The sequence below is a fragment of the Ixodes scapularis genome, unplaced genomic scaffold, assembly GCF_016920785.2.
Source record: "Ixodes scapularis isolate PalLabHiFi unplaced genomic scaffold, ASM1692078v2 PGA_scaffold2__306_contigs__length_199485367, whole genome shotgun sequence".
Lineage (NCBI taxonomy): Eukaryota > Metazoa > Arthropoda > Arachnida > Ixodida > Ixodidae > Ixodes > Ixodes scapularis.
The window spans coordinates 152,399,895-152,425,364 of record NW_024609857.1 but is presented as its reverse complement, the minus strand read 5'-3'; the positions used below and the strand labels follow the sequence as shown (position 1 = coordinate 152,425,364).

Here is a 25,470-nt window from a genome sequence, read left to right as displayed (position 1 = left end):
TGTTATATAGCATGACACTTCCTATATGTATGACACAATAGACCCTTTGCAGAACCTTATCAAGCAACACAACCGTCGCCATTTTTTTCGGCGCAAAGCACACGAATGGGCCCCAGTTCACGTCGAACGCCAATGCAGCATTCGAGTCCAATAGGTGCTGAGCCGAATTTACAGGGATGGCGGACATAACATTCTTGTCGAACAAATACCCAAAGTATGAAAGCCTGGGGTAATTACAGTAGCAGCTACTGTAATTTGTTTCATCAGAATTTGGCAGACGGCAAAGGCTACGGTCTCGGTGAGTCAATACACACATTGGAGAGAGGCACATGACAGCATATCACCAGAGTGCTCGTCTGCACAGATTTGTCACACACCTTCGCTCAGTCTCTCTGATTGGATAGAGGGGGCTGTGGCGGTTGGCCTTTTCCAAGTTGCGGTGATGCGAAGTATAGACAGCCCACACTTTTAAAAAGAGTCTACTGAAGAGACCGAAAGGAATGGTAGTCAACCATTTTCAACAAGACTGCTCTCCAGGCAAGGGATGAACACAAATATGAATCATCTTATCCAGGTAATTAGAACAATTAAATAATTGACCGACTAATACAATGCACTCTTGATGGAAAAGAGTATAGCTGCAATAAATCCTACAAAACAGAAAAAATGCGCAGTTAATCTATGCATGCAACAAAACAGTTGTTCTTATAGCAAGTCGAATAGCTTGGAAGCAGGTGCCTGCAACGATTTATTCTTCCCCATACTCAATAAAACGCCAACCTCGTAGCTAAAAATAAGGGTGCACTTCGCACTCACACACACACACAAAAAAAAAAAGGAAGAAAAGCGATCGAATGTAGGATCGTGGATTAGCACAAAAGGTTAAAATCGCAGGAGCTTCCTCGCTAAAAGTTGCTATGGTTGTTCGGTGACGGAGGGCTGAAACAACTCCCCTTAGGCCCTAACGCGACGTATACATTTCGCGTAGATTCTCTGATATTTCAACGTTCAAACAAAGCTAAGAGAATGCGAAAATTCCATGTTAAAAGCATTCAAAGTTCTATCGATCCTCGGACACATCCCGGAATCCAAGCACCGGTACGGCGATGCAGAGCTGATGCTGTCTCACAGGCGTTAATATCCAGATGATCCAGAGCGATCTTGCGCAAAAACGGTATAAAGTCTCATTCCTTCATATTTTCACATTATACCTGCGTCAGCGAGCACGAAGAAGCCCGAAGTTGTCGGAAAGCAGCTGCACATCACGGCTACCGCGCGCCGAACAAACCCGCATCCGCCAGCTCTGGGCGCTGCCATCTTACCTGTGACGTCACGGCTCTTGGGAGGTCACGTGACGAGTGGTCACATTTGCGTAAAATATGGCGGCAACCGGGGGGGTGCCACTTCCGAACTTCCGGTTTATCACTCTAAGCCCCTCTACCTCGTTGGTGCTGACCCATCGGCAGACTCCACCGACCGCTAGAGGAGCGCTCGGCGCCTTCAATCTACGAAATCAAGGCGCTAGGCGTGGCGGCCCACGCGCCGCCGGCTCCGCATTATCGTGCATTTTTCTGAGAGGAGTTCAGCCGCTGAACTCACGCGCTTGCTTCCGTAGTAGCGCGAAACCAATCACGGTGTGCGCGGGAAGCTACGCATTTTCTTGTATGCGTGTAATGCTTCCTCACCGCTACCAATTCAAGTGCTGGTTATCTCTTTAGCATTTTCTCTTTAAAAGCTACAGTGCGATCATCTCACTCCCATCTCTTTTTTGCAAACGACTACGAGACTAATAAATTACCAACCTACATCTTTTTATGTAATCAAAGCAAGCAAAACCTACCCACCTCCTAAGCAATTAGACTCTGAAGAACGGCTGTTTTATGAATACGTTGTTTTGACGCCAGAAAGTGTAAACTCTGTAGCCTAAATTGAAGCCTAATCATTAAGAATAAATCACCAGCATTCCAGTCGAGTGCACAAAATGAGACGCATGAAAGAGCTGTAAAATATGAGCGCCTTTTATTTTTCGTATAGATTGAAGTGAAAGTCGCACAATTTACACTGGGAATTGCCGAAAACCTTCGAAGAATTTGCAAGACACTATACCCGTGGAAAACTTTATGCTGCAATGCAGTCGATGGTAAAGGAGAAAGTGTGCCATTCACTTTGCGCCCACTTTAATCATCTTTTTGTTTCGCCACAGCAAGTTGTCTCCGAGAATAGAGACATTCAAATTTGAATTTTCCTTTTAAGTAATAAGCGTTTCTTTTATCAATCGCTGCCCGCTTCCTCCTGATTTATGTGCTAAAACTTAGTAGCGCTTCAAAGGCGCTTCACGGGACCATATACTTTATATCGCCCTACGCTGTACTGAGAGCCAAAGTTACAGGCAGGCAAGTAAAATGGCGCGTCAGTTAGAATCCACGTGGTAGATTCCTCCGACATACGTATCTTGTGAGGAACATACCACGTGATTCATAAGTAGCCCATGATTGGACCTTACGTCTCCTTGCTTTGGCGTCTATCGAAGGGTAAGGCGGAATATAGTTGTCTTCATCTTGTCCTCATCGTGATGGCCTGTTGGGTTATTGAACCACTGTTGACGTGATACGCAGTTCGGCGTTCACTTTGTAATGCTTGCTGTGGTATCGTCAGAAAATAAAAGCGAATATGTTGTCCGATTGATGACATTGGCGGCGAAAGAGGCGAAGACGACGCTGATATCTTTTCTTCTAACACTTAAAAAAAAAAAAAAAGATTAGAGGGGTGTGTCACAACTTCCTCATATAATCAAACAGAACCAGGGCCGCAGCAGATTCGTAGCATAATCCTGAGCATAAAGGTTATTACACGATGGCTCCCCGTTTGACACACGATGAGCGTAGAGCTATTGCTTTAATGGGGCGTACAATGTCTCACACAGCAATATGTCAGTCCACAGGGCGCCCTATGGCTACAGTTAAAAGAGTTCTGCAAGCCTATTACCGAGAGGGCCGCATAGCTGACCTTCCGCGTGGTGGGCGAGAGAGAGCGACATCGACGGAAGAGGACAAGTTGATTGTAGCAGCGTGCGTTGTAGACCCTTTCTTGAGCGCTCGAGAGATTAGGGACGAACTTGAGCTGGAAAATGTCAGCGTCTCTACTATTCGAAGAAGGCTCCACGAAGCAGGGATTCAGAGCAGGATCGCTGCGCAAAAGACTCTCCTAGACGACAGGCACCGCAAACAGCGCATGGAGTTTGCATCTGTCGTCGAGTCATGGTGCCCGCAGAAGTGGCGCAGTGTGGTGTTCACAGACGAGGCATCATTCTGCACGCGCTGGCACCAGCAGCAGAGGGTGTGGCGCCCACACGCATGTCGGTAAGTTTTCGTAATTGCCCCAAAATTGCGTAGATATTTGCTATACACTTTTGAAATATGGATTCCTGATTTAAGGGCACTTTTTTAATATATATGTATTGATTGTTGCAATGTTCTTCACGCAGATACGAGGATGGCTATATATATGGGACGTGCGTTCAAGCGGGCGCACGTGCGTTCACGTGTGGGGAGCCATCAGCCACGACGGCCTCGGTCCCCTGCACAGGATATCCGGACGAATGACGGCAGAAACCTATTCGGATATCGTGGAGCAAGTCATGCTACCATATGTCTTGGATGGGCCTTTCACAAATGGCGTGTTTCTACTCCAGCAGGACGGTGCACCTATCAACACCGCGAGATCCGTCACCAACCTCCTCGACAGCTTGGGAATCATGAGGCTCGACTGGCCAGCGAGGTCTCCAGACCTTAATATAATTGAAAATGTCTGGGGTAAGATGAAAAAAACTCTGTCTAACAAGCGAGGGCTTGCAACGGCGACCTCAGAACAACTATGGGAAGCCTTGAAGCTCGAATGGGAAAACTTGCGCCAAGATCGACACTTCGTTGACGCATTGTTTGACTCGCTTCCTACGAGGATCGCCAGCCTGAAAGCGGCTCAAGGCGGCCCTATCCGCTACTGAGAAACGTGCCACATCCATGCTTCAGCATGAACACGTGAAATTATTTTCTTTCGAGGTCTGTTTTTTTTTTCGTTTCCTTCATCACGTTTTTGTTTTTGTTGCTTTAAATCAAAGCCAAATGAATTAAAATATTTGCGTGAAACCCCAAGCGTCTTGTGACATGCTAAATATTGGAAGGTTCATTCAGACATCAAGTATTTCAATTGGTATAGCTTCATAAGGAGCTTGGTACAGCTTGCAGAAGTGGCAGGAAGGTTTAAGGAAGGAATAATTTTTGTGTCCGACCAACATTTATTACCACGGAATCACAAGCCGCTGTTGTGTTTTTATTGTGAACGTAATCTATCGAAAGTGCAGAGATAACCAGCACTTGAAATGGTAGCGGTGAGGAAGCATTACACGCAAACAAGAAAATGCGTAGCTTCCCGCGCACACCGTGATTGGTTTCGCGCTACTACGGAACCAAGCGCGTGAGTTCAGCGGCTGAACTCCTCTCTGAAAAACGCACGATAATGCGGAGCCGGCGGCGCGTGGGCCGCCACGCCTAGCGCCTTGATTTCGTAGATTGAAGGCGCCGAGCGCTCCTCTAGCGGTCGGTGGAGTCTGCCGATGGGTCAGCACAGACATCAGCCTGTGCCCAGCGCTGCATAATGGCGGCGCATGCTCAGAGGAGCGCTATCTCGGCCCCAGTGTCCGTCGGCAGATGTCGCACGCGCAGTCCGGAGCGCACCGTTCCCGCGCTCTAGACAGGTTTGATGCAGACTGTACAGCGTCAAAACAGGACAGTGAAAATATAGCTATGGTTTGGGCTTTTCGGTTTTTATTATTTTGAAATTCGGCATACTTTTTTCGTTTCTAATTGCAAACAGAAGTGTTCGGTTTATTGCGGTGTGTATTTGTAGACTCATAAACTTCTCGGTTCTTTTCAGTTTATTGACGAAAACCAATATACTGACAAAATGCAATAGTTTCTAAAAGCGTTTGTTTAAAATGTATAGTGAGTAAACCATGTACTGGATTTCTTATTTGTTGCAATCTGTGGCAGCCGACGGGACCTGTTCTGCAAGACGCACTGGGGCCCTAATCTGATCTGCCATTATTGTCGTGGTCTCGTATTTTTACACATGACGAACATGATCTTCACTATTCCACTTCGGTTGGAGAGGAAAATATCAAAATCTAAAAATTCGCAAGCATTGTACTCAGTGCGTCTTTTTCCCCATTTTCACGACTGCGAGAGGTAATAAGTTCGCGCCGACCACAGAAACGAGAATAAAACAATCGTATTTATGCCCTCCTTTAGTAGAGGGAAGCTAGAGCTGTTAAAAAATCTTCAGTTCGTGATTAAATTTTCTGATTTAAACAAAGAATTCTGCACACAAAAACCTATAAAGTGCAGAAACCCAACTTTCGTCCTGAAGACACCTGCGCCCCTGGAGGTTTTTTTTTGAAAGTTGAACTGATCTCGAAAACAAGACGCAAACTGCGAAAGGAAGTGGTCATACGGTCAGTAATGATCGAGTCACCCCCCTTCCCCCCCCCCCCCCCCCCTCTTCCAAACGCCCTCGAAAAACTGACCTTTTTCAGTAAAACAAAATTCGGAAAAATGAATTCGGCGTAGGTTTACCGATTTTATTCGGTTTAAGGCGAAAACGATGAACCCTAAATATAGCATATGGAGTTAAAAAATGCACGTGTCAAAGTAGGCACTGAAAAGGATTGAAGGGTCAAGGCCAATTTATTTATTTATTTATTTATTTCAGTACCCTCAAGTCCCGAGGGCATTACAGAGGGGACGGGCAAGTAATAAACCATAATACAGAAATAATAAAAAAAAATACAAAAAAAAACTAACAAGAGACAAAGCAGTCAGGGTGCCTGCTGACGGAAATGGCTGGTTAAAGCAGTCCTAAAAGATTCAAGTGGTGATTTAGATACTAAAGAGGCGGGAAGCAGGCTTTCGACGAGCTGGTTTTCGTCGAAAGCCAACTCATCTATGGCCAATTTGTCAAATAGGTCAATTCGTCGAAGGGCGACTTGTGGAAGATGCCAACAGGTCGCCACTTTTTCAAAACCAAAATATATAATTTTTGCCCTGAAAAGGCAAAGCAAACACTGCCCTATATATTGTAATCCGTAAAATCGCCGCACGATAATTGCCGTTCAGTGCGCTCTTTCTTGTCGAAGAGAACAACTTGTCCCCACTTTCATGAGTGCCAAATTAGATGCTATATTGGAGTTAGGGTTGCGGAGTATGATAAGCACTGAAATAGGCATTTTTTTTTTATAACCTTGCGACACTAAATGAAATAGTCAAGGAGGTTCGAAATTATTCGCGCATAAAGAGGTGAAGAGCGCGCTTAAAGTTGCTGCATGCGTGCTGTTTTGACGCCGTGCTGTTTTGGCATGTGCTCTTCTGTCGCTGTGCCGTTTTGACGCTGTGCTGTTTTGTCGCGTGCTATTTTGACGCGTGCTGTTTTGTCGCCGTGCTGTTTTGACGCTGTGCTGTTTTGACGCGTGCTGTTATGACCGTGCTGTTTTGTCGCGTGCTGTTTTGTCGTGTGCTGTTCTGTCGCGTTCCCATGTAATTGATGTAGCAAGATTCGCGTTGAAACTTCCGGTCAGCAGTTCTACAACAATGGCTAAAATTATTTTCAACAGTTTGTTTGTTTGTTTGTTTGTTTATTATGGGGTGTCGGGAAAGGGGGAAACCAGGAGATGTGGGCCTCAATTAACGGGCGAGTCGCTACCTGGTTGTTGGCGAAAAAGGATAGAAAGAGGGAAGATGAAGATTATATACAAAAAAAAAAGGAGTTAAAAGGTCCATTTTTACAACTAATCTAGTTATAAATATCCGCCATGTTAGTTATCAACATAGTTCAGAGCCTTTGGTTAGGGAGCGAAGTAGACCAAATCACAGTCTATCCGCCAGCCCAGTGTCACGTAGAAAGCGCAGAAGAGCGCGGAAGGCTTTCTCCGCTGTTCCTCTGGTTCCTCTAGGGTTCAAAAGTTCTGTAATAGTTCCATATGGCAGGCCAGATAGTCTGTAGTGTTGGAAAAGAGTTCTTCTGGCCTCGTGATGTGTGGAACAAACCAGAAGGGCATGTTCTGTGTCCTCTGGGTCGCCGCAGGTGGGGCAGTTAGGATCCGCTTTGCGACGCATCATGTAAAGCCGCTTGGCAGTGTATGGACAACCAGCCCGAAGCCTGTGGAGAAGGCTTGTCTCAGCCTTGGGGAGCTTGCGGGGAACCACGGGGGGTGGCCTCCCCGTTGCGACACCAGGATGTGGATGCCGTTCTGTGAGGATCTCACGGATGAATCGATGAGCCTCGTTGAAGCGATCCAGTAAGAAGGTTGGGACTGGGTCGTCATGCGCCTTTGCAGCCAGCTGGTCAGCCCGTTCGTTGCCAGGAATCCCGACGTGAGACGGGATCCATTGCATAGCGAGGCACCATCCCATGTCTTCAACTGCCGCTGCCTCAGACGCGACTCTCGCCAGCAGTGGGGTTGCATTATGAAGTCTCTGAAGCTGCTGAAGAGCACCTCTTGAGTCTGTGAGTACGACAGCTTTTGTTGGTGAGGAGGTGTTCTTAATTGACTCAAGAGCAGCCCAGATGGCAACGAGTTCTGCCGTGGTTGACGACGATACAAAATTTAGCCTGCCCGATATATCATAGCCCATTTCTGGAATGGTAATCCCAACCGTGGCAGTCCGTTTGGTGAGGTTAATTGAGGCGTCTGTATAAACATGCACCCAACCGTCATACACTTCGTCTATGCGCTCGAGAGCGATTGAGCGAGCGACAAACCCTGGGACATTCGCCTTGCGCTGTGGGATTGGGAGCGTCGCATGTATCTCCAGGGGAGGACGCGTGGAATGTGGTGGTTGAGGGAGGATAAATTCGCTAGGAGCTCCAACTTCAAAGTTGAATCGTCTTGCTTGGCGCCCGAGGTGAGAGTTTGGCCGGGCAAAGAGATGTTTGCGGATTGTGTCCGCAGGGGGGAGACTGCTCATACGAGCGATGTTGCGCAGCGCTCTCTCTTCAAGTCTTAAAGACAGCGGCCACTCTTCCGCTGCAACAATTGTAGCCACGTTCTCTGCTGAAGGAGGCAGTCCCAAGCAGCTTCGTAGTGCGGACCGGTGAAAAGCATCGATGTCTCGAATTTGTGCCCTTGCAACAGTCAGTAGCGGTAGTGAATAGAGAAGCCTGGACATGATGAGCACTTTGTACATTTGAGGTAGTGCACGTTGGGATGCACCCCAGGAGGAGCCTCCAAGCTGTCTAACGACACGTAGCAGTTGACGGCAACGTTGAAGTCTCTTGCGTACTTCAGGTCTCCATGTCACCCGATCGTCGATAATAACGCCGAGATACGTGTGGATTTTCACCCTTTTAACTGGCGTTCCAGCAAGTTTTAGTCGTAGGGCATTCTGTGGTGCTCGGCCTGTGGGTCGGTAGAGGAGTGAGGCAGCCTTTTCCGCAGATAGAGTAAGGCCTAGTCGCGCTATGGCCAGTGCAGTAGAGTCCAGTGCCACCTGGAGTCGATTACGGATCCCTATAGCGTTCCTTGAGGGCCCGACACACCACAACGCCACATCATCCGCGTAGATTGCCATGCCAATCCGAAGAGCTCGATTCTTTGCTGGGAGACATCGAGGGAGGACGCTCATGGCAAGATTGAAAAGAAGAGGGCTCAATACACTTCCTTGGGGTACCCCTTGAGCAATATGTCTAGATGTGCTAGTAGCATCTGGCAGTTTCACGCTCATGGACCGACCGGAAAGAAAAGACTCAATAAGAGATAAGAGCCTGCCACAAACCCCAAAATGCTTTAGTCGGTGGATGATGGTTGGATGTGGCAATGTATCAAATGCACGACTGATGTCGAGGAACACGCAGTGTACCATTTTCCCCGTAGCCTTGGCTTCTTCTAGGGTTGAGGCAAGGTCTCCTATTGCATCCGCAGTGCACCTCTTGGCTCTAAAGCCAGCAAGTTCGTACGAGAAGGCACCCACTCTATCCAAAAGCCAGGTTAGACGTTGAAGAACCATTCGCTCAAGAACTTTTCCCAAGCAACTCGTCAAGGAAACCGGCCTGTAGGATGAGGATTTTTCTATCGGCTTCCCTTGTTTGAGTATGGGAATTACTATCGATTCTTTCCATGCATCTGGAAACGCTCCTGTCCTCCATATGTCGTTGAGCTTTTCAAGTATGCCTGGGTGGTGTACAGGATCCACGTTCCTGAGCGACTGGTACGTTATGCCATCGGGGCCCGGAGCGCTTTTCTTTCGACAGTGATGGAGCGCTTGAGTGAGCTCTTTTAGGGTGAAGTCTGAGTAAGTTGCCAACGATGTCTCTTTGTCTTGAGGTTGACTAACCTGGCTTTGCGGTGGATTTGTCAATCTTTCTTGGTATTGATGTGGTGGAATAGAGGAGCGGGAAAATTCATCCGCTAATAGCTCTGCCACTTCCGTCATGGACATACCAGATTTGATTGCAAACCCTGCAATAGGGTGTCGTGGAACCTTCGCGCCGGAGAGAGCTCGAGCGATCTTCCAAGCGCGCTTGCCTCCACCTGGACCACCAAGCGATGCGCAGTCCTGGCTTCATTGCCACCGCTGAAGTGCCTTGGTGTGTCGCCTGAATTTAGCGTCAATTCGGTTGTAGCGAGTCCAGTCCCATGAGGCGTTGGTGTGAAGCGCCCTTCGTTGTGCCTGCCGTCGGGCTGCTCGTAGGTTAAGCCACTCAAGGTCAGGAAAGGGGCTTGTAACTGGAACTGTGACGGATCGCGTTGAAAGCCGCAGGCACTCCGCAATGCATGTAGTAAGGTCATCATAGTTGCCTACAATGGCAGAAGAGAGGTACTGGCGGAATAGGTCCCAGTTAGTGACTTTGCAGACCTTGAGGTTCTTTGGAGGTGCTCTGGGGTGTGTTAACCTGATGGGAACATGATCACTCCCTCCAGTGTCCGGTTGGGCTGTCCACAAGGCGACAACTTGTGACGATACCCACGTTATGTCTATTGTGCTGGTGTTAGATCCACGTCTACAAAATGTCTTCGACCCGTCATTAAGAGCTCGCAGTTTTAGGGCTGCCGCAGTGTCTTCGAGCTGTCGTCCCCTGGCGTCCGTTCGGGTACCGTCCCAGGACTTATTGTGTGCGTTGAAATCTCCACATATAATAAGCTGTCCTCGGCTACGTTTGTGAATTTCTTTTAGCACCTTTGCGTCCCATACGCCATGCGGGGAAATATATGCAGAAATAACCGTTGTGACGTGCCGGCCAATTGCGATTATCACCCCGGCGTATTCTGCAATTTCTGAAGACAAGTCCGAAAGATCAAGGGGGGCATGGTATACATCGTCACGGACCAATATTGCAGCTCGCGATCTTCCATCGGTACTTAGAGTTGCACTGTGATGAAAAACATAGGGAGACAGACGGACCTCTCCTGGGATCACGTACGTTTCTTGTAGAGCCAGTACATCTCTTCGTTCAGTTGCAAGAGTTTGGCGGAGAACGGCCAAACGTGTGCGTAAACCATTTACATTCCACTGAAGGATAGAAGGAAACAATGGGCTACGTCTTTCTCTAGGGGGAGTTTTCTGCTGTATTCTTTGTGCACTGTTTCCGGGGTTACTTGTTTGTTGGCAGCGTTGGTCATTCGAGGGTCCTGCTAACATACCCCAAGAAGAGGAATTATAGTTTGCAGAATCGTCGTGACTGCGCGGGCCCATGATGCCTCGATGTTTCTCAATATAGTAAAGGCTATGTTCGCAGCTGCTCTGATTATGGACGTCCATCCAGGTGCTCCGCCAGAAGATGCGCTTTTGTCCTCAGCGTCTCCCTCTTGTGTGAAAGAGCGCTGTCGTGTTTGTGGCGGTTGCTTGGGTGTTTGCTTCGGAGGTTCCGATGTAGCCGCTGCGTGCGCACCGTTCCCAGCACTTCCGTGGGCACCTTCTGTATTAGGAGGCAAAGAATGGGTGCCTCCAGTTACAGACGCGTAGGTAACAGCTCTTGACTTCGAAAGGTGTTTTGCCTGTTTACTCAGTATCTCTGGCTGGGCATCCTCTTCGCCAGACCGAGATGCCTTCTCGCCCTCCAAGGCTGACCTGGCCGCACGAAATCCAATCGAATTGGTCTTGGAGTAAGTGAGTATCTTCCGCTCTTTGATCCACTTCGGGCAGGCATGTGATGTGGCCTCGTGATCTCCCTTGCAGTTGACACATCTCAGTGTCGGTGACTGACACATGGCATCGGTTGCTTCGTGGTGTTCTCCGCATCGTTTGCAAGCCATAGCGCGCGTGCAGGAGACCTTCTTGTGGCCAAATCCGCCGCAGTTGTGGCATTGGAGCGGTTTCTCCTTATAAGGCAACACAGGGTGACGAACATACCCCAGCAGAACATAGTTTGGCAGTTTACTGCCTTGAAATGTGAGTTTCACGACGCGCGACTTTCCAAGACGTCTGATGTCGGCGATCTTGCTCTCTGAGCGGAGATTATGCTCTAGCTGTTCTTCTGTAGCGTCCATGTCAACGTCCCGGATGACGCCAACTGTCGTGGGCCCAGACAAAGCTAAGTAAGGTCGAACCGGTATACCACATAAGTCCGTGGATTTCAGAAGCGCCTGTGCAGCTTGTTCGTTCAGAACTTCGACGGCGATCAGGTTGAGACGGTCGTTGTACCGGACCTGACAGGCAGATTCTTGACATATGCCTTTCAGTGCTTCCGTAAGCTTCAGGCTACTGAGAGATGTTAATCTTGTGTCTTGATTAACTGGCACGAAGATTATGGTAAAGTCATCGGTTTGTCGCTTTGATGGACGTACCGTTTCCGTGCTTGACCACGAACACGTCCTTTTTGTCCTTTTTCTGGTGACGAGATTCCATTCCCCAGTGGAGCCTTCGCTGTCCATGTCAACCATCTCCGCGACGGAGGGCGTCGATGAAGACTGCGAACATGCAGGATCTTTGCAGTCCAGGGCTGGCTCCTGTTCTGAACTGCCCGCTGAACGTTGTCTAGCTGGTATGGTGCTGCTTATTTCTGATGTAGACATACCTTAAGCTGGGCGGCGTGCCGCGGCCTGCGATGCCCTAAATGCTGATATCCACCCAGGATATCTGGTCCAAAGGACCAGTAAAAAACGTTTCCAACCCAAATTTCTGAAGAGGTAGAGATTTAGCGTCTCTAGCTTGGCTAACTTCGTCGTCCTCCTTTCAACAGTCCTTAAGGTGCAACCCCACCCCTGGTTAGTGTGATTCTGAACCAACAGATGGCGGTGGGATCGCCTTCCAGGCCTGTACATCAATGCGAGAAATCGTGTGTGGTGGCGCTTCGATACAGTTGCATATTCTTCTATATCCATAATTTGACATCCCTGGTCCCTTGCTTGGTTTTCTCTCCACGAGCTTTCTTCGGAACGCGCACGGCTGCGCCAGTTCTCGTGCAAGGGGGCCAGTTGCCACGCTCCGAGCTCACGTCTCCAGCAAATGTAGGAAGAACAAAACGCGAAAATCGTCCTGAGCCAAATGGTGAGACATATGCACAACAAAACTACCGGCGCGTTGAAAAATATAAAATTGCCTGTGCGCCGTAATCGGAGATAATAATAATAATAATAATAATATCTTTATTTCCATCAATTTTGATGGGGGAGCCCGAGGAAAAAAGCTGCGATATGCAGCTTGACTGGTCCTCGGTCCCCTTACAGTGGTCAGCGGCAAGCATCAGGAAACAAAGATGAAAATCACGTCAACTAGCAGCTGCAGGTATTGTTAACAGAAAAACAAAACATATAACGCTTTATGAAAGGAATGCATTATGTACAAAAATATTCACGCAAGTCTTTGAAAGTCAAGTTTTCAAGAGAAACATTACTACTGCAAAAAGTATTTAACAAATTTGGAAGAGTAAATTGGAGCATCTGAGAGCCATAGTTCGTTCGCTGGGTGACCATCTTCCAGTTCTCCGCATGACGAGTAGAATACACTGGTGAATTTTCCTCTAACAATGCAAGATTTTCTAGGAAACATGTGCCCTTTAATCTTTCACTCTTAAAACTGGTACAAAGTCGATATGAATACAATTTATGAACATCAATTATCCTATAGGTTCTAAATAATTCGGCAGTGTGAAAATCAAAAGGCACATTACCTATACCTCTAGATACTAGATTTCAGAGGCCAATTACACATATTACAATGTGATCATATTTATACTGATACGAATGAAGGTGACGCGAGGACGAACAGTGAATTGAAAAATAAAGGTTTAATCGGCGAACTTGCTCCAAACAAAAAAAAAGTAAACAAAGAGCGTCGAGGCAGCAGAAAAGCAGGCGGCGATTCTGTAGCGTAACAAAGAGCGAGAGCGAGACTGACTCGACAAGGTCGCTGGCAGCTGCTTATCTAGAGTGCGTCACGTCACCATCTCGAAAGTTCGGCAAAGAAGGTTCGAGCGTCGCGCGTTCGGGGCGAGGATGAACTGGCACTTTCGAGGACAAGAAAACAGGGCGAAAGTTCCGTCTGGTGCAAGAATGAACGCGAATCTTACAGAAGTTCGTGACCGAGCGTCGCTTTCTCGGCTCTGCGGGCGGCAATATAACGGGCCGACCCTTTTTATCGTGCATGTGTTTGGATCTTTGTGGATTTTCAGCAAAACGTGATGACGTCATAGTCTGGTTTCCAAAATTCTAGCTTGAGGAATTGACTACCAAAAGAAAATACTATTTTTTTGGGCGGTCAGGTGTCTCATTTAGGTAGCTGGGTGTTTATTTTGACCCAAACCACGAGACTGGAAAACACAAAAAATTACACTCAGGTTTAGATGTTGAGTTTGGTAAACCAAAAGTAGGACTGGTGCGGGGGTCATAATAAAAAATGCCGAGGTTAAAAATAAACTCACAGCAATAAAGAATAATTATTAATTTTAATGCGAATTCGGTGATAAATGCAATGACTGACCAGGCAAAGATTCTGCGTCTGTTGATAGCTTTTGCACATCGTTTAAGCAACTTGCAGTGTGTCAGAAAAGAAAAAAAAATGCAGGGTTTCTTTTTACCGCAAGAATAAACTAAGCATCGCCGAACGCTCATTCTCCGCCCATAGGTAGCGCTAGAGGTACAACTAGATGTCAAAGTTTCAGCCCAATACGATACCTTCTTCAAAAATTATAAGTGATTTTCTGAAAAGTTCAATGGGAAAATAGCGGCCGACGGAGTTTTTGTATACATGGGGCTCTATGGCACCAGAAACGAAAAACAGGCAAAAATGGGCTCCATTTTTCCCATTGGAATGCTCAGAAAATCACCTCTAACTTTTGAATAAGGTGTCCGTTCGGGATGAAACTTTGGCATCTGGTTGTGACCTAGCGCTACCTTTAGGCGGAGAATGAGCGTTAGGCAATGCGTAGTTTTTTTTTGCGGTAAAAAAACAACCCTGTAAATTGTTTTGTGACATTTTGTGCCAGTCTTAATTTGATGATTCACGCGCAAGTAGAAGTGCAAAAATGAAAACGATGCAAACGGGTAGGCTTTGACGTTGTATAAAATATAGTGTAAGCACGCACATGGTACGCTGATTAAGAATGAAACAGCCCTACGTTTTACACTAGCGTTGAGCGTGTCGAAAGTTCAGGGTGCATCAAAAGCTAAAGCTTGTACACATATACTGCTCAGGCCATTGTGTTTGAATGCTCATAGTAATTTATTACCCTCAGATTTGGTGTAAGTTGTCTCCTGATTGCTTACAACAGAAAGAAGGAAACATTCTAACTCTGAATTGGTAGAAAAACTCCACCTCCTGACGGCCACCAATCTTCTCGGCGCCGATTATGAGTATTCACTGCATGCCAACGGTCGCGTGCTTAGAACGAGTTTTTCCCACGTGATTTTATACGATCGCAAATTTTCTTGACAAACAACAATGTTTAGTCAGGCAAGCGGTCATATGTGAAGCTTAGAATATTTTCTATTGGTTGTGGTACACGTGGCAAGTTGCATAGGTTTTCTTTTTTTTTTCTTTTCTTTTTTTAGAATCCGCGAAAAAGAATGCTCTTGGGTTACCTTGGAATCTAATAATTCATGTAGCACACAAAAGAGCACGAACTGTATCGCTGTGGGAAACGAAAACGATAATGATAAACAAGCGTGTAATCACGCGAAAACTGAGGGCTTTGGACATATACAGAAGGTAAGCTTTGTTTCACTAAATACATTACCAACAAAGTATTTGGTTTTATACTGCGAGCGAAGCGGAATATACAAGTGCGAGCATACTGTTCTGAACTACACTTCCAGTGAACAAGCGCACCATCCAAAGCACCGAGCTCGCTTTTATAGCGTTTGGGGCGCTCAAACCTTTGAAAACACAATTATAATCAATTCTATTATTTCAATTATTTTGAATAAGTGCGCCTATGCGTTTTTCTTTTTTTACTTTTACGTTTACGTGCCATTTTCTTAGTAATATAATATTTTTCCAGAAGTCTGACAACTATAGTCTGTTTCATTATAAGTAAGAGCCACATAATAAAAGATGTGGACAAAAATAAAAATAAAAAAGAACGCGAACACACATTAAAAATGCGATGTAACGGCGCATTCAAAATTAGTCGTTAGCTTTTTTAGAGAGCAGCAATTTCTTAGGACGACATTGTTACCCGCTGAAGGTTATAAAAAGTGCAGTGCAACTGTTAGCTCGGGGTCTTTAACGTGCATTGCGCAGTATATGTGATACACGGTCGCACGACGGTAGGATGCAGATGGGCGACTGAACCCAGGGTCCCTGCTAAAGCCCCTTAATAAAGGCGTTTTTTACAAGTACCGCCAACCATTATTGTGAAAACGCGCAAGACACGTGCCACGAGCGGGCGCTCCGCCGCCATTCGCTTTCAAGGGCCAGTCATTATATACCCGTGCCCACGGTGCCCGGGCCACAAGGGCAACTCGAATTCCATTTACAACGAATGGCATTTGAAGGATCGGACAATCAGCGCGCGACACTCCTAGCGTGGGGCGTTCCACGCGCGACAGATCGCGAGCCGATTCGTTGATCACATGAATGTCATTCGTTGTAAATGAAATTTGAGTTGACCGTGTGGCACGCGTGCCACACGGGCAACTCGAATGTCTTAGTGCTGCGTCGCCATTTGTGTCCAAGGGCCGGTCGAGACACGAGCGGCGTGCACTGGCACCTTTGAGGTTATTTGAAAGACCAACGCAAATACATCGAGGGGATTTAGTCCTTACACGCTCTGCAGCGGGAGCTCCGTGTGTGTGTGTAAGCGTTGAAATTTATTTTAAAACCAAGAAAGGGGAGGGGGAAGGAAGACCGGAACAGTGTGGCCACTCCTTCTAATGGGGGCCTGCCAGTCCCGGTCTGAGCAACAAAAGAAAAGGGAAAGAGAGAGAGAGAGAGAGAGAAGGAAGAAAGGGAAGGAAGGTTCAAACAAGACACACACTGATCAAAAGATATTAAGTGGTGTCTAGTCCAGCACTGTCAGGTCTGCTACCTCAATGGCAGAAGGTCATGTTACCCGTCACAGTCACAGACCTTGCGCCAAGCCGGGCCCGCCGTACTGGAAACTGGAAGGAACACCAAGCATTAAAGATGGTCAGCCAAGCCGGTGTCTTCCAGGAATGTCAGAAGCAGCGCGAATGTTTTCGTAGCGATGCGCCTGGGACCTGGCGGGAAAAGCAGGTGCGAAAGGTTCTGCCTTGCTGCGCCTATTTGACGAAGTTCAAGGTGGAGTCTAGAACGCTGAGCGTCTAAGATTGGGCAGTCGCAAAGGAGATGTTCTATATCCTCGGGAACTTGGCATGTCTGACAGTGTGGGCTGTCCACGCGTTTGATGCGGTAAAGCCAAGAAACCGTAAAAGCTGAACGTGTTCTGAGTCGGTGAAGAAGGGCTGCTTCTGGGCGGCAGAGTCTGGTGGGGACCGGTGATGGTGGGGTTCCTCCAGCTACGCCCACGTCCGGGTGTCTTTTTTGCGTCTAACGTGCGATGAGAAGCCTGGCCTCGTTGATCTTCGGCACGTGGAGAGTGCTGTTGGTCAGTTCATGTGCCTCAGCTGCGATTCGGTCGGCCCTTTCGTTGCCGTCGATCCCACAGTGAGATGGCAACCACTGGAATGCTATAGTCCAGCCTTTCTTTTCTAAGGATTCGACTTTGAAAGCGATGATGCGGGCAATCGGAGGTGCGTCTTCCAGATTGGTGAGGATTTGAAGTGCCGCTCTGGAATCTGTAAGCAAAGCCGCCTTTTCTGGGCTCTGAAAGTCGTGGAGGGTATCGAGAGCAAGTTCTAGTGCTTTTAATTCTGCGATGGTGGATGATGTGTGGAAGTCGAGGCGACCGGACTTGATAATGGCGAGTTCAGGGATAACTACAGCAGCAGTTGAGGATTTCTTTTGATGACAGACTGAGCCATCGGTGAAAACTTTTATCCAACCGTCGAAAAAGCTGTCGACGTGTTCTTCCGCAAGATTACGGGAAACCACATCCGAGACCAACTTTTTGCTGCGTAGTTGGGGAATTTCTTCTGATATATTCAGAAACACAGTTGTATGAGGGGGTGGTGGAGGAGGGTCTTCATCCAATGTACCGACCGACTCCTTAAACTCTGCGTAGGCTTTTCCTAGGCGGGAATTGGGACGTCTATCGAAGCGTTGTAAGAGGTTGGAAGTAGCCCTTGTGAGGGTCTGCCGGGCGAGATGTCGTTGTGCCTGACGGAACGCTAGATTGACTATTGTGTTTTGTCTAGCTTCGACCAAAGTAGGGACGTTCGGCGCAGACGGGGGAAGACCGAGGCAGATTCTGAGGGCTTTCCTTTGAATAATCTCCATCTTCGCGAGCTGAGCGTCCCGTACGAGTACAAGTGGGAGCGCATAGAGCAACCTGGATTGTATCAGTCCCCTATACATTTTCAGAGTCATAGATTGCGAGGTTCCCCAGGTTTGTCCTCGGATCCTGCGAAGTACGTTGAGGTGCAGATCGCACCGAGATATTGTTTGTTTCACGGCTGGGCGCCAGGAAAGGCAGTCATCAATAACCAGTCCTAGGTACATGTGGTTGCGCATCCGTGTTATGGGAGTGCCGTTTACAGAGTACGTGAAAGAGCTGGCCTTAAAGCCTCGTGGATGGTGAGCAAGTACCGCGGTTTTAGATGGCGAGATAGTTAAACCCAGTCGAGTAATTTCCTTTGAAATACCGTCAAGAGTCAGCTGTAAACGACGTTGCATTTTAGCATGCATGGCTGTTGGTGACGTGGCCCAAAGGGCCACATCGTCCGCGTATATTTGAATTCTTGGAGATCGGTCATCACGGGCGAGAGTTCGGGGAAGAGCGGCCATTGCAACGTTAAAGAGAAGCGGGCTTAGTACGCTTCCTTGAGGAACTCCTTGAGTTATGTGTCTGATTGTGCTGCGATCGTTTCCGATGCGAACTTTCATAGTCCGGCCAGTGAGGAAGGCCTTGATGAATGCCAAAGTACGTCCCGTGACGCCAAGGACTTGAAGCTGGTTAATGACAGTAGCGTGAGGAATCGCATCAAATGCTTTGGTAATATCAAGGAAAATGACGGCGTAACCGTGATTAGCTTGTTTGGCTTCCTCCAACGCTGAGACCAGATTCCCAATAGCATCTGCCGTGCAACGTCGACGGCGGAAACCAGAGAGTTGTTCAGGGATCGCGCCCACTGTTTCTAGTGCCCAGTCTAGTCTTCTAAGTATCATGCGTTCGAGAACTTTTCCAAGGCAGGAGGTGAGTGAAATTGGTCGGTATGATGACAAATCTTCTACCGGTTTGCCTGGTTTGTGGATTGGTATGACTTCGGAGTTGAGCCAGGCATCCGGCAGTGCCGCCGTGCTCCAGACTGAGTTTAGCTCCTCCAGTAGTTTAGGCAGCATGACGGGGTCTATGTTGTTTAAAGCCTGGTACGTTATCCCGTCCGGCCCTGGAGTGCTTCTACGACGGGTGGATCTTCTAAGTGCGTGCTGCAGTTCTTTAAGCGTGAAGTCGGAGTCTATGTTGGGCAGTTGATAAAGGGGGGTCACTGATGAGCTAATTTGAAAGCCTGAAGGGGGAGAGATTGGACGGGAGAATTGATCGGCCAAAAGCTCGGCAGTTCGTGCTAATGTAATTTTTTGCGATATAGCAAACGCTGAGATCTGAAGCCGAGGAACTACCTCCGATGCGAGAGCACGTGCCATCCTCCAAGCCTGTCTTGCGCCACCGGGAGCACCAAGAGATTCACATTTTTGTCGCCACTGTTTTCGCTGGAGTCGGTTAGTATGGCGGCGGAACGCTGCGTCGATTCTTCTATAGCGCTGAATGTCCTCCATTCTTCTTGTACGTAGCGAACGATTTTGGGCTTGCCGTCGGCGGGCCCTCAGCTTGAGGTAGAGGAGGTCAGGATTCGGGCGGGAGACCGGGACCTGGACCAGCCTCGTGGCGTCATATAGGGCTTGTGAAATAGCCGTTGTAAGGTCGACGTTTCCTTCAGAGAGAAGGTCTTGGAGGTGCGAGCGATATTGGTCCCAATTGACGACTCTGCAGGTCCTATATGTGTAGCGCTTGTAGAGCTTGGGGAGGAGATAATGATCGGGATATGATCACTACCCCAGCTGTCATGTTGAGGTTGCCATCGCGCGCTGAGTTGTGGTGTAGCGAAGCTGAGGTCAAGGACACTGTTGGAGACCCCCGGTCTGACAAATGTAGCGGTTCCATCATTCAGTGGAACAAGCCCTAGCGTGTCCACTGTGGCCTCAAGAGCAGATCCGCGCGTCGTTGTGTGCTTATCTCCCCAGGTGTGATTATGGGCGTTAAAGTCTCCCAAAAATAGTACGTTTTCTGAGCAGCGTGGCATAATCTTCATCATAATCGTAGGGTCCCATTTGGTTCCCGGACGGACATACGCAGAAACTATGGTGGTGTCACAGTCCCCTTTACGTATCGTTACACCGGTGAACTCAGCAGCATCGTCACATAAGTCTGTCAAATCTATTTGACGCTGATCCAGTTCTCTTCGGACAAGTATCGTGGCTTTCGGCACTTCGTTCTTCGTGTTTTCAGTAACTGGCAGTAGGCCCTGATAAACGACGTATGGAGAAAGTCTGAATTTGCCGTATTTTATACGAGTTTCTTGAAGGGCTAGGACGTCGTATCGGTTGGTCTTTAAATGTAGGCGTAGATCTGAGAGGCGTTGTTGTATGCCGTTAGTATTCCATTGAAGCACTGTTGGACATGCAATATTTCGGGTGCGTCTCCTTGGGTGGATGTTGGGATGCAGCATTATGCTATATTCAGCAGTGGGAACGCTGCCTGAATGAAACCGCATAGAATGTGTGCCCACGAGGCATCAATGCCATCAAGATAAGCGCACGCCATTTCTGCTGCTATTCTGAATAATTTTATCCAATTTGCCGTAGGTTTTTCCGGAGCATCTCGGGGTAATCTTTTTGAAGAGTCAGCCGTTGATGTTGGTTCAATATTGGTGACTCCCGTTGAGTGTTCAGATTTTTTGATAGATGCTCCGTTGCATGTCGACTTTTCAGTGCCCGTCGGAATGGTGACACCGGGTTTTGGCTTATTAGACGTTGTTGCAGAGTTGTTGTTAGGTGGTCTTTCGATATTTTTTTGAGGATCGGTCTTGAGTGCTGCGGCATGTTGGAAGTATGAAAAGGGCGACCTTTCAACATGGAACCAGGCACGCAACAGCCCGCTCTTTAATACACTTCTTCCTCTTCCCTCGTGTCGGCAAAGCCGACACGAGCGATGAACTATCTCACACATCTCCCCTACTAAGTAAACTATCTCACACATCTCCCCTACTAAGTCTCACATCGGCAACGTTCATTGTTCGGGATACCTCTTTGGTGGACGAACACATCTTCCACTCCTTGTGTAGGTGTGATTGTTCTCGGCGGAATGAGGTCCAGGCTCCGGTTGCTCAGTTTCGTCTCTTTGCACATCCTCATGTACCGGTACTATTTCTGGCCTGGGAATCTGACTTGGTAAAGGAATCAGGTGTGTTCTGTTTCTGCGAATGGGCTCTCCGGCGTCAGTGTCAACCCAGTAAGATCTGGGCTCATTTGCATTGCTTTCGACGACTCCTTGTCGTTGCAGGTCCACTACCCACACGTCGGTTCCTTCGTCAAGGTCGACCAAGTCCCTGACCCCATGCCTACGGTGCCATTCCCTCTGGACGTACTTGTTCAGTTGCGTAAAGTCAACGCAGATGCGAATGTCACCCGAGGCCTTAGGGACCACTACCATCGGGGCGCACCACTCCACGGGTTCTGTCACTGGTGAAATGACTCCCAGATTCTGCATCCTCTCAAGCTCCACTTTTGTCTTGTTAAAAAGAGGCAGAGGGACCCTGCGAGGTGAAGTCAAGGCAAAGGGCGTCGCATCCGGTGCAAGCTTTACGTCGTAGTCACCCTCCATTGTGCCGAGACCTTGAAAAAGGCTGGGAAAATCTTCCTCAGGGTACAGTCCACGCACCTCGCAGATTTCAGAGAGTACTTTGAGTTTTTCTATAGCTGGCTTTCCAAGCAGCGGTGTGTTGAGGCCACGCAGAATGTAAACTTCCTCTTCGCTACTGTAGTTTTTGAACGAAAGGTTCATGCTTGCGACGCCTAGAACGTGAAGCGACTTGCCGTCGGGCCCCTGCAGCTGGCGTCTCGGCGAGTGTAGAGTGCGGTCTTTGAAGAGACTCCTAAAAAGGTCTTCGGGGATCACCGTCTCATCTGCACCGGTGTCTATCTTGAATAGAACCGGTTGGCTTTGGACCAATATTGACAATTCCCACTTTGAGGCTCCAAAGTTTGATAACGTTCCGAGAAATCCTGGCTCTTGCTTCCCATTGTTCTTCGTTGCGGTGGCGGGTTTCGAGGCAGTCATTAACTGTCCTGTTGAGACGAGCCCTTCTTGTTGCTCGGTGACATTTCTAAGAGAAGATGTCGACCGACAAACCGTCATAAAGTGTCCTCCTTTTCCACAACTCCGGCACACCGCGTCTTTTGCTGGACATCTCGATCGAGGGTGTGTTTCGTGTCCGCACCAGATGCAGGATCGTTCTTGAGCTTTGGTGTCGTGTTGGTAACGTTTTGATAAAGTTCTGTCCCAAGCGACTGCAGCCTTTTGCGGCGTAGTAAATTTCCTTCTGGTGTGTATCTGGTCTACTGATTCTGTGTTTTCTGGGAATCGTAGCTCTTTCTGCTGTTGTCGGACTGTCTCATGCTGACGGGCAATTGTGAGTGCCTTCATCAAGTTCAGCGACGAGTCCAACTGTAGTTTTTCTGAAACTTTTCTGTCTTGCAGGCCCACGACCAAGCGATCCCTGATGAGTTCTTCTTTTAGCTCGCCAAAGTTGCAGGTGTCGGCTAATGTGTGCAATGCCGTCGCAAAGTCTTCCACTGATTCACTCTCTCCCTGTGTTCGGGTATTGAATCGTGCTCTTTCGAAGATTATGTTGCGTCTTGGAAAGAAATAGGTCTCGTAGTGGCCTAACACGACTTCAAACTTCTTAGCGTTCTCAGGACTTAGCTTGAAAGTGTTGAAGATGTCCTCCGCTTGCGTTCCCATCAAGTAGACAAGCGTGTCGACTTGCTTTTCTTCGGTAGCAGCTTGTAATCCCGAGGCTGTGCGGTACCGAAGAAAACGTTTCTTCCAAGCAGGCCACTCGTTTGGAGTGGTGAAGTTAAATGGGTCGGGTGGAGCTATTTGGAACGACGCCATTATAGAGCTGATGTCTGATTGCGTACCTTGTATTAGAGGTTGACCAGAACTGTTCCGTGGCAGCTGCTTTGCGGTCGCTTCGGCGTCTGAAGAGCCGGTTGTTTCGCAAGCTGAGGGATTATGCATGGCCGGATCCCACTTCTGACACCATGTTGGAAGTATGAAAAGGGCGACCTTTCAACATGGAACCAGGCACGCAACAGCCCGCTCTTTAATACACTTCTTCCTCTTCCCTCGTGTCGGCAAAGCCGACACGAGCGATGAACTATCTCACACACGGCATAGCTTAAACCCTTATCGTCAAGGGTTGGGGGTTGCCTGTCCTGCACTGGGGCTTCTCCACTTTTCTTGGGGGTGCTGTTGGCCACCACATTGAGAATGGGCTCTGGTATGACTCCCGACGCCTGCTTTACAATAATTCTGGCAGAGCGGTAGTCAACGGCATTTCTCTTGGCGTACGTGACGACATTTTGCTCTTCTCTCCATTTTGAACACGCTGGAGATGTAGCTTTATGTGCTTCTCCACAGTTGACGCACTTGATCACTGTGGATTTACATTTGGTGGTGCTCGTGGTGTTAGTTATAGGATGCGGCTCTGCACAACGAGAGCATGCGGAAGAACGTGTGCATGAGACTGCAAAGTGCCCAAAACCACCACAGTTGCGACACTGGATTGGACGGGGTTTGAACTCCGTCACTTGGTGTCGTACTCGTCCTAGCAGCACGAAGTTTGGCAATGGTGAACTGTTGAATGTCAGCTTTACGACACCTGTCGCCCCAAGACGACGTACTCTGGCTATGCGGCCATCCGATCGCAGGTTTTCTAGAATTTCAGGATCTGACAGTTCAGCATCGACATTTTTTATGACACCAATCGATGTGGGGCCCTCGAGGGATTGGTAGGCCCTGACAGAGACACCACAAAGTTCAGGGCATTTCAGCAGCGTCCTTGTTGTTTGTCCGTTGCGCACATCAACGGCGACGACGTTGAGGCGCTCGTTGGGGCGGATCTGAAGGATGCACTCTGGGCAGAGCTTCTCTAGGGCGTTGGAAAGCCTCAAGCTGCTTAAAGTTGCTAGCTTTTGGTCAGGCTTCGTAGCGGCAAAGATTACTGTGAGTCCTTCACTGACGTTCGGCTGTTTGCGAACTGTTCCCGAACTCGAAGCAGAGTCAGACAGTGTTTTGTGTGAGCGCTTACGTGATCGTGCCTTGTTCCACTCTTCGTTGTTGGTGTTGCTTTCATCCATAATTTCGACCCCGGTCTCAGACGAGTTCGCTACCGACTCGGACGTCCAGAACTTGGACGCGGTGTCATGAGCATCGTGAGTTGAGTCGTTCGGCATGCAGTGTTGTCCAGGGGTGATGTGGTCTGTCGATACTGGGTTTGTGACGTTGGTGGCGGCGCTTTCAATGCTCTGCTGTGGAAGTTCGATCGTGGAGCCGGGCATCATGACTGGGGTCTAGAAAAGACCACCCTTACGAGTGGCTTTTCACTGGCGACTGCTCGGACGTCGCCGGTAGTTCTGAAGCTTCTTATGGTCGGTCTTTGAAGGTCACAGCTGGCTATAGGCTACCGAAAAGGCTGTCGAATTGACGGAACAAAAATTTTACGTCCTCAATCTCAGGCACTTCTTCTTCCTCTCCGGGAGCTCCGTGCTTTGAACGGAGCTCGCACTCGAGCATTTCTCCACGTGCTCTGGGGTGCTATGTTGCGCTTTTTGGACTCCCAGGAGACTAGGGAAAAGGAAGTGACGTCAATGACACAGCAAACGCAGATTGGATGTTGACAGAAGAAAACGAAATCGACACCCAATCTGCGTTTGCTGTGTCGTTGACGTCACTTCCTTCTCCCTAGTCTCCTAGGAGTCCAAAAAGCGCAACATAGCACCCCAGATCATCGGTGCCACAACACACTCGGCCAACAATCCCCCACCGCACTTGATTTATCCTGTCAGCTAGACCAAATGAGCTACACTTAGAGTATCGGCAATTTTTCCCCCGATATTGTTTTGGGCGCCGCCATGTTGGTGGTTAGTAACAAATCAAATGCAACTGCCGGTCGTCATGATTCAGAAGTGCGACTTCCTCAGCGATAGTTTCGGTGTCAGGAAGCTCACGTAATACTGCTTTGCTTTGTCGCCAACTGTTTAAATATTTGTGGAGGGCGGAAAAGCGTTACCTTTGATTTCAGATAAAGCTTCAGATAACTGACAACCATCATTTTAAGCATCCATATCTGTATGTAGCGTAGCTTATTTAGTGGGTCTAGTTTAGCCCGACCGCATAGGCACAGAAAGAGAAGGAACTGCTTAACTTCGCGCTCTTGGCGCTGCTTCCGTGGCTTCATCAGCCCGTAGCGTTGGTTGCCCTCCGAACTAAGGTAAATCAGAGCAAATATTCAGATCTTAGGGTTTCACAAGCCAAATCAGCAAAAAGCACTTAACACGCTCAAATAAAAAAAATTATTGCGGGTTTATTTTGACTAACCGTAGATCTTTTGACGTGCAACCGAAATCTCAGAATGGCCTCCCTCGGATTGCGGGCACCTCGGCCGATCTTTAAACCCGACAAATATAGATTCATGGGCCAGCACGTTGGCTGAGAGCAACTGAGACGTTTTAATGTCATTGCCACTTAAGAGCCACCGAGGTGGTTTTTGAAACAAAATATAGTCGAACCATTCCGACGAGCATAGTTTGACATCGTAAATGATTTATGCAAGTGATAAAA

The 25,470-nt window shown here is 48.2% G+C and overlaps 1 protein-coding gene across 1 annotated transcript; it reads right to left on the bottom strand.

The window, feature by feature from the left end:
- Positions 1 to 20,284: 20,284 nt before the first annotated feature.
- Positions 20,285 to 24,172, bottom strand: LOC115322547. The gene is made up of 2 exons (XM_040223038.3): positions 23,015 to 24,172; positions 20,285 to 20,657 (listed from the first exon to the last, which is right to left on the bottom strand). Exons 1-2 carry the CDS (start codon positions 24,081 to 24,083, stop codon positions 20,293 to 20,295), a joined length of 1,434 nt encoding a protein of 477 aa, XP_040078972.1. The 5' UTR covers positions 24,084 to 24,172; the 3' UTR covers positions 20,285 to 20,292.
- Between the last annotated feature and the right edge of the window lie 1,298 nt (positions 24,173 to 25,470).

Bases quoted from the DNA above. Each gene is read 5' to 3' on its own strand.
- LOC115322547 (XM_040223038.3), bottom strand. From the start codon at position 24,083: ATGCCGAACGACTCAACTCACGATGCTCATGACACCGCGTCCAAGTTC. The intron at 20,658-23,014 runs GTGAGATAGTTC...AACATGCCGCAG, and splicing joins GGGTTTAAGCTATGCCGTGT to CACTCAAGACCGATCCTCAA.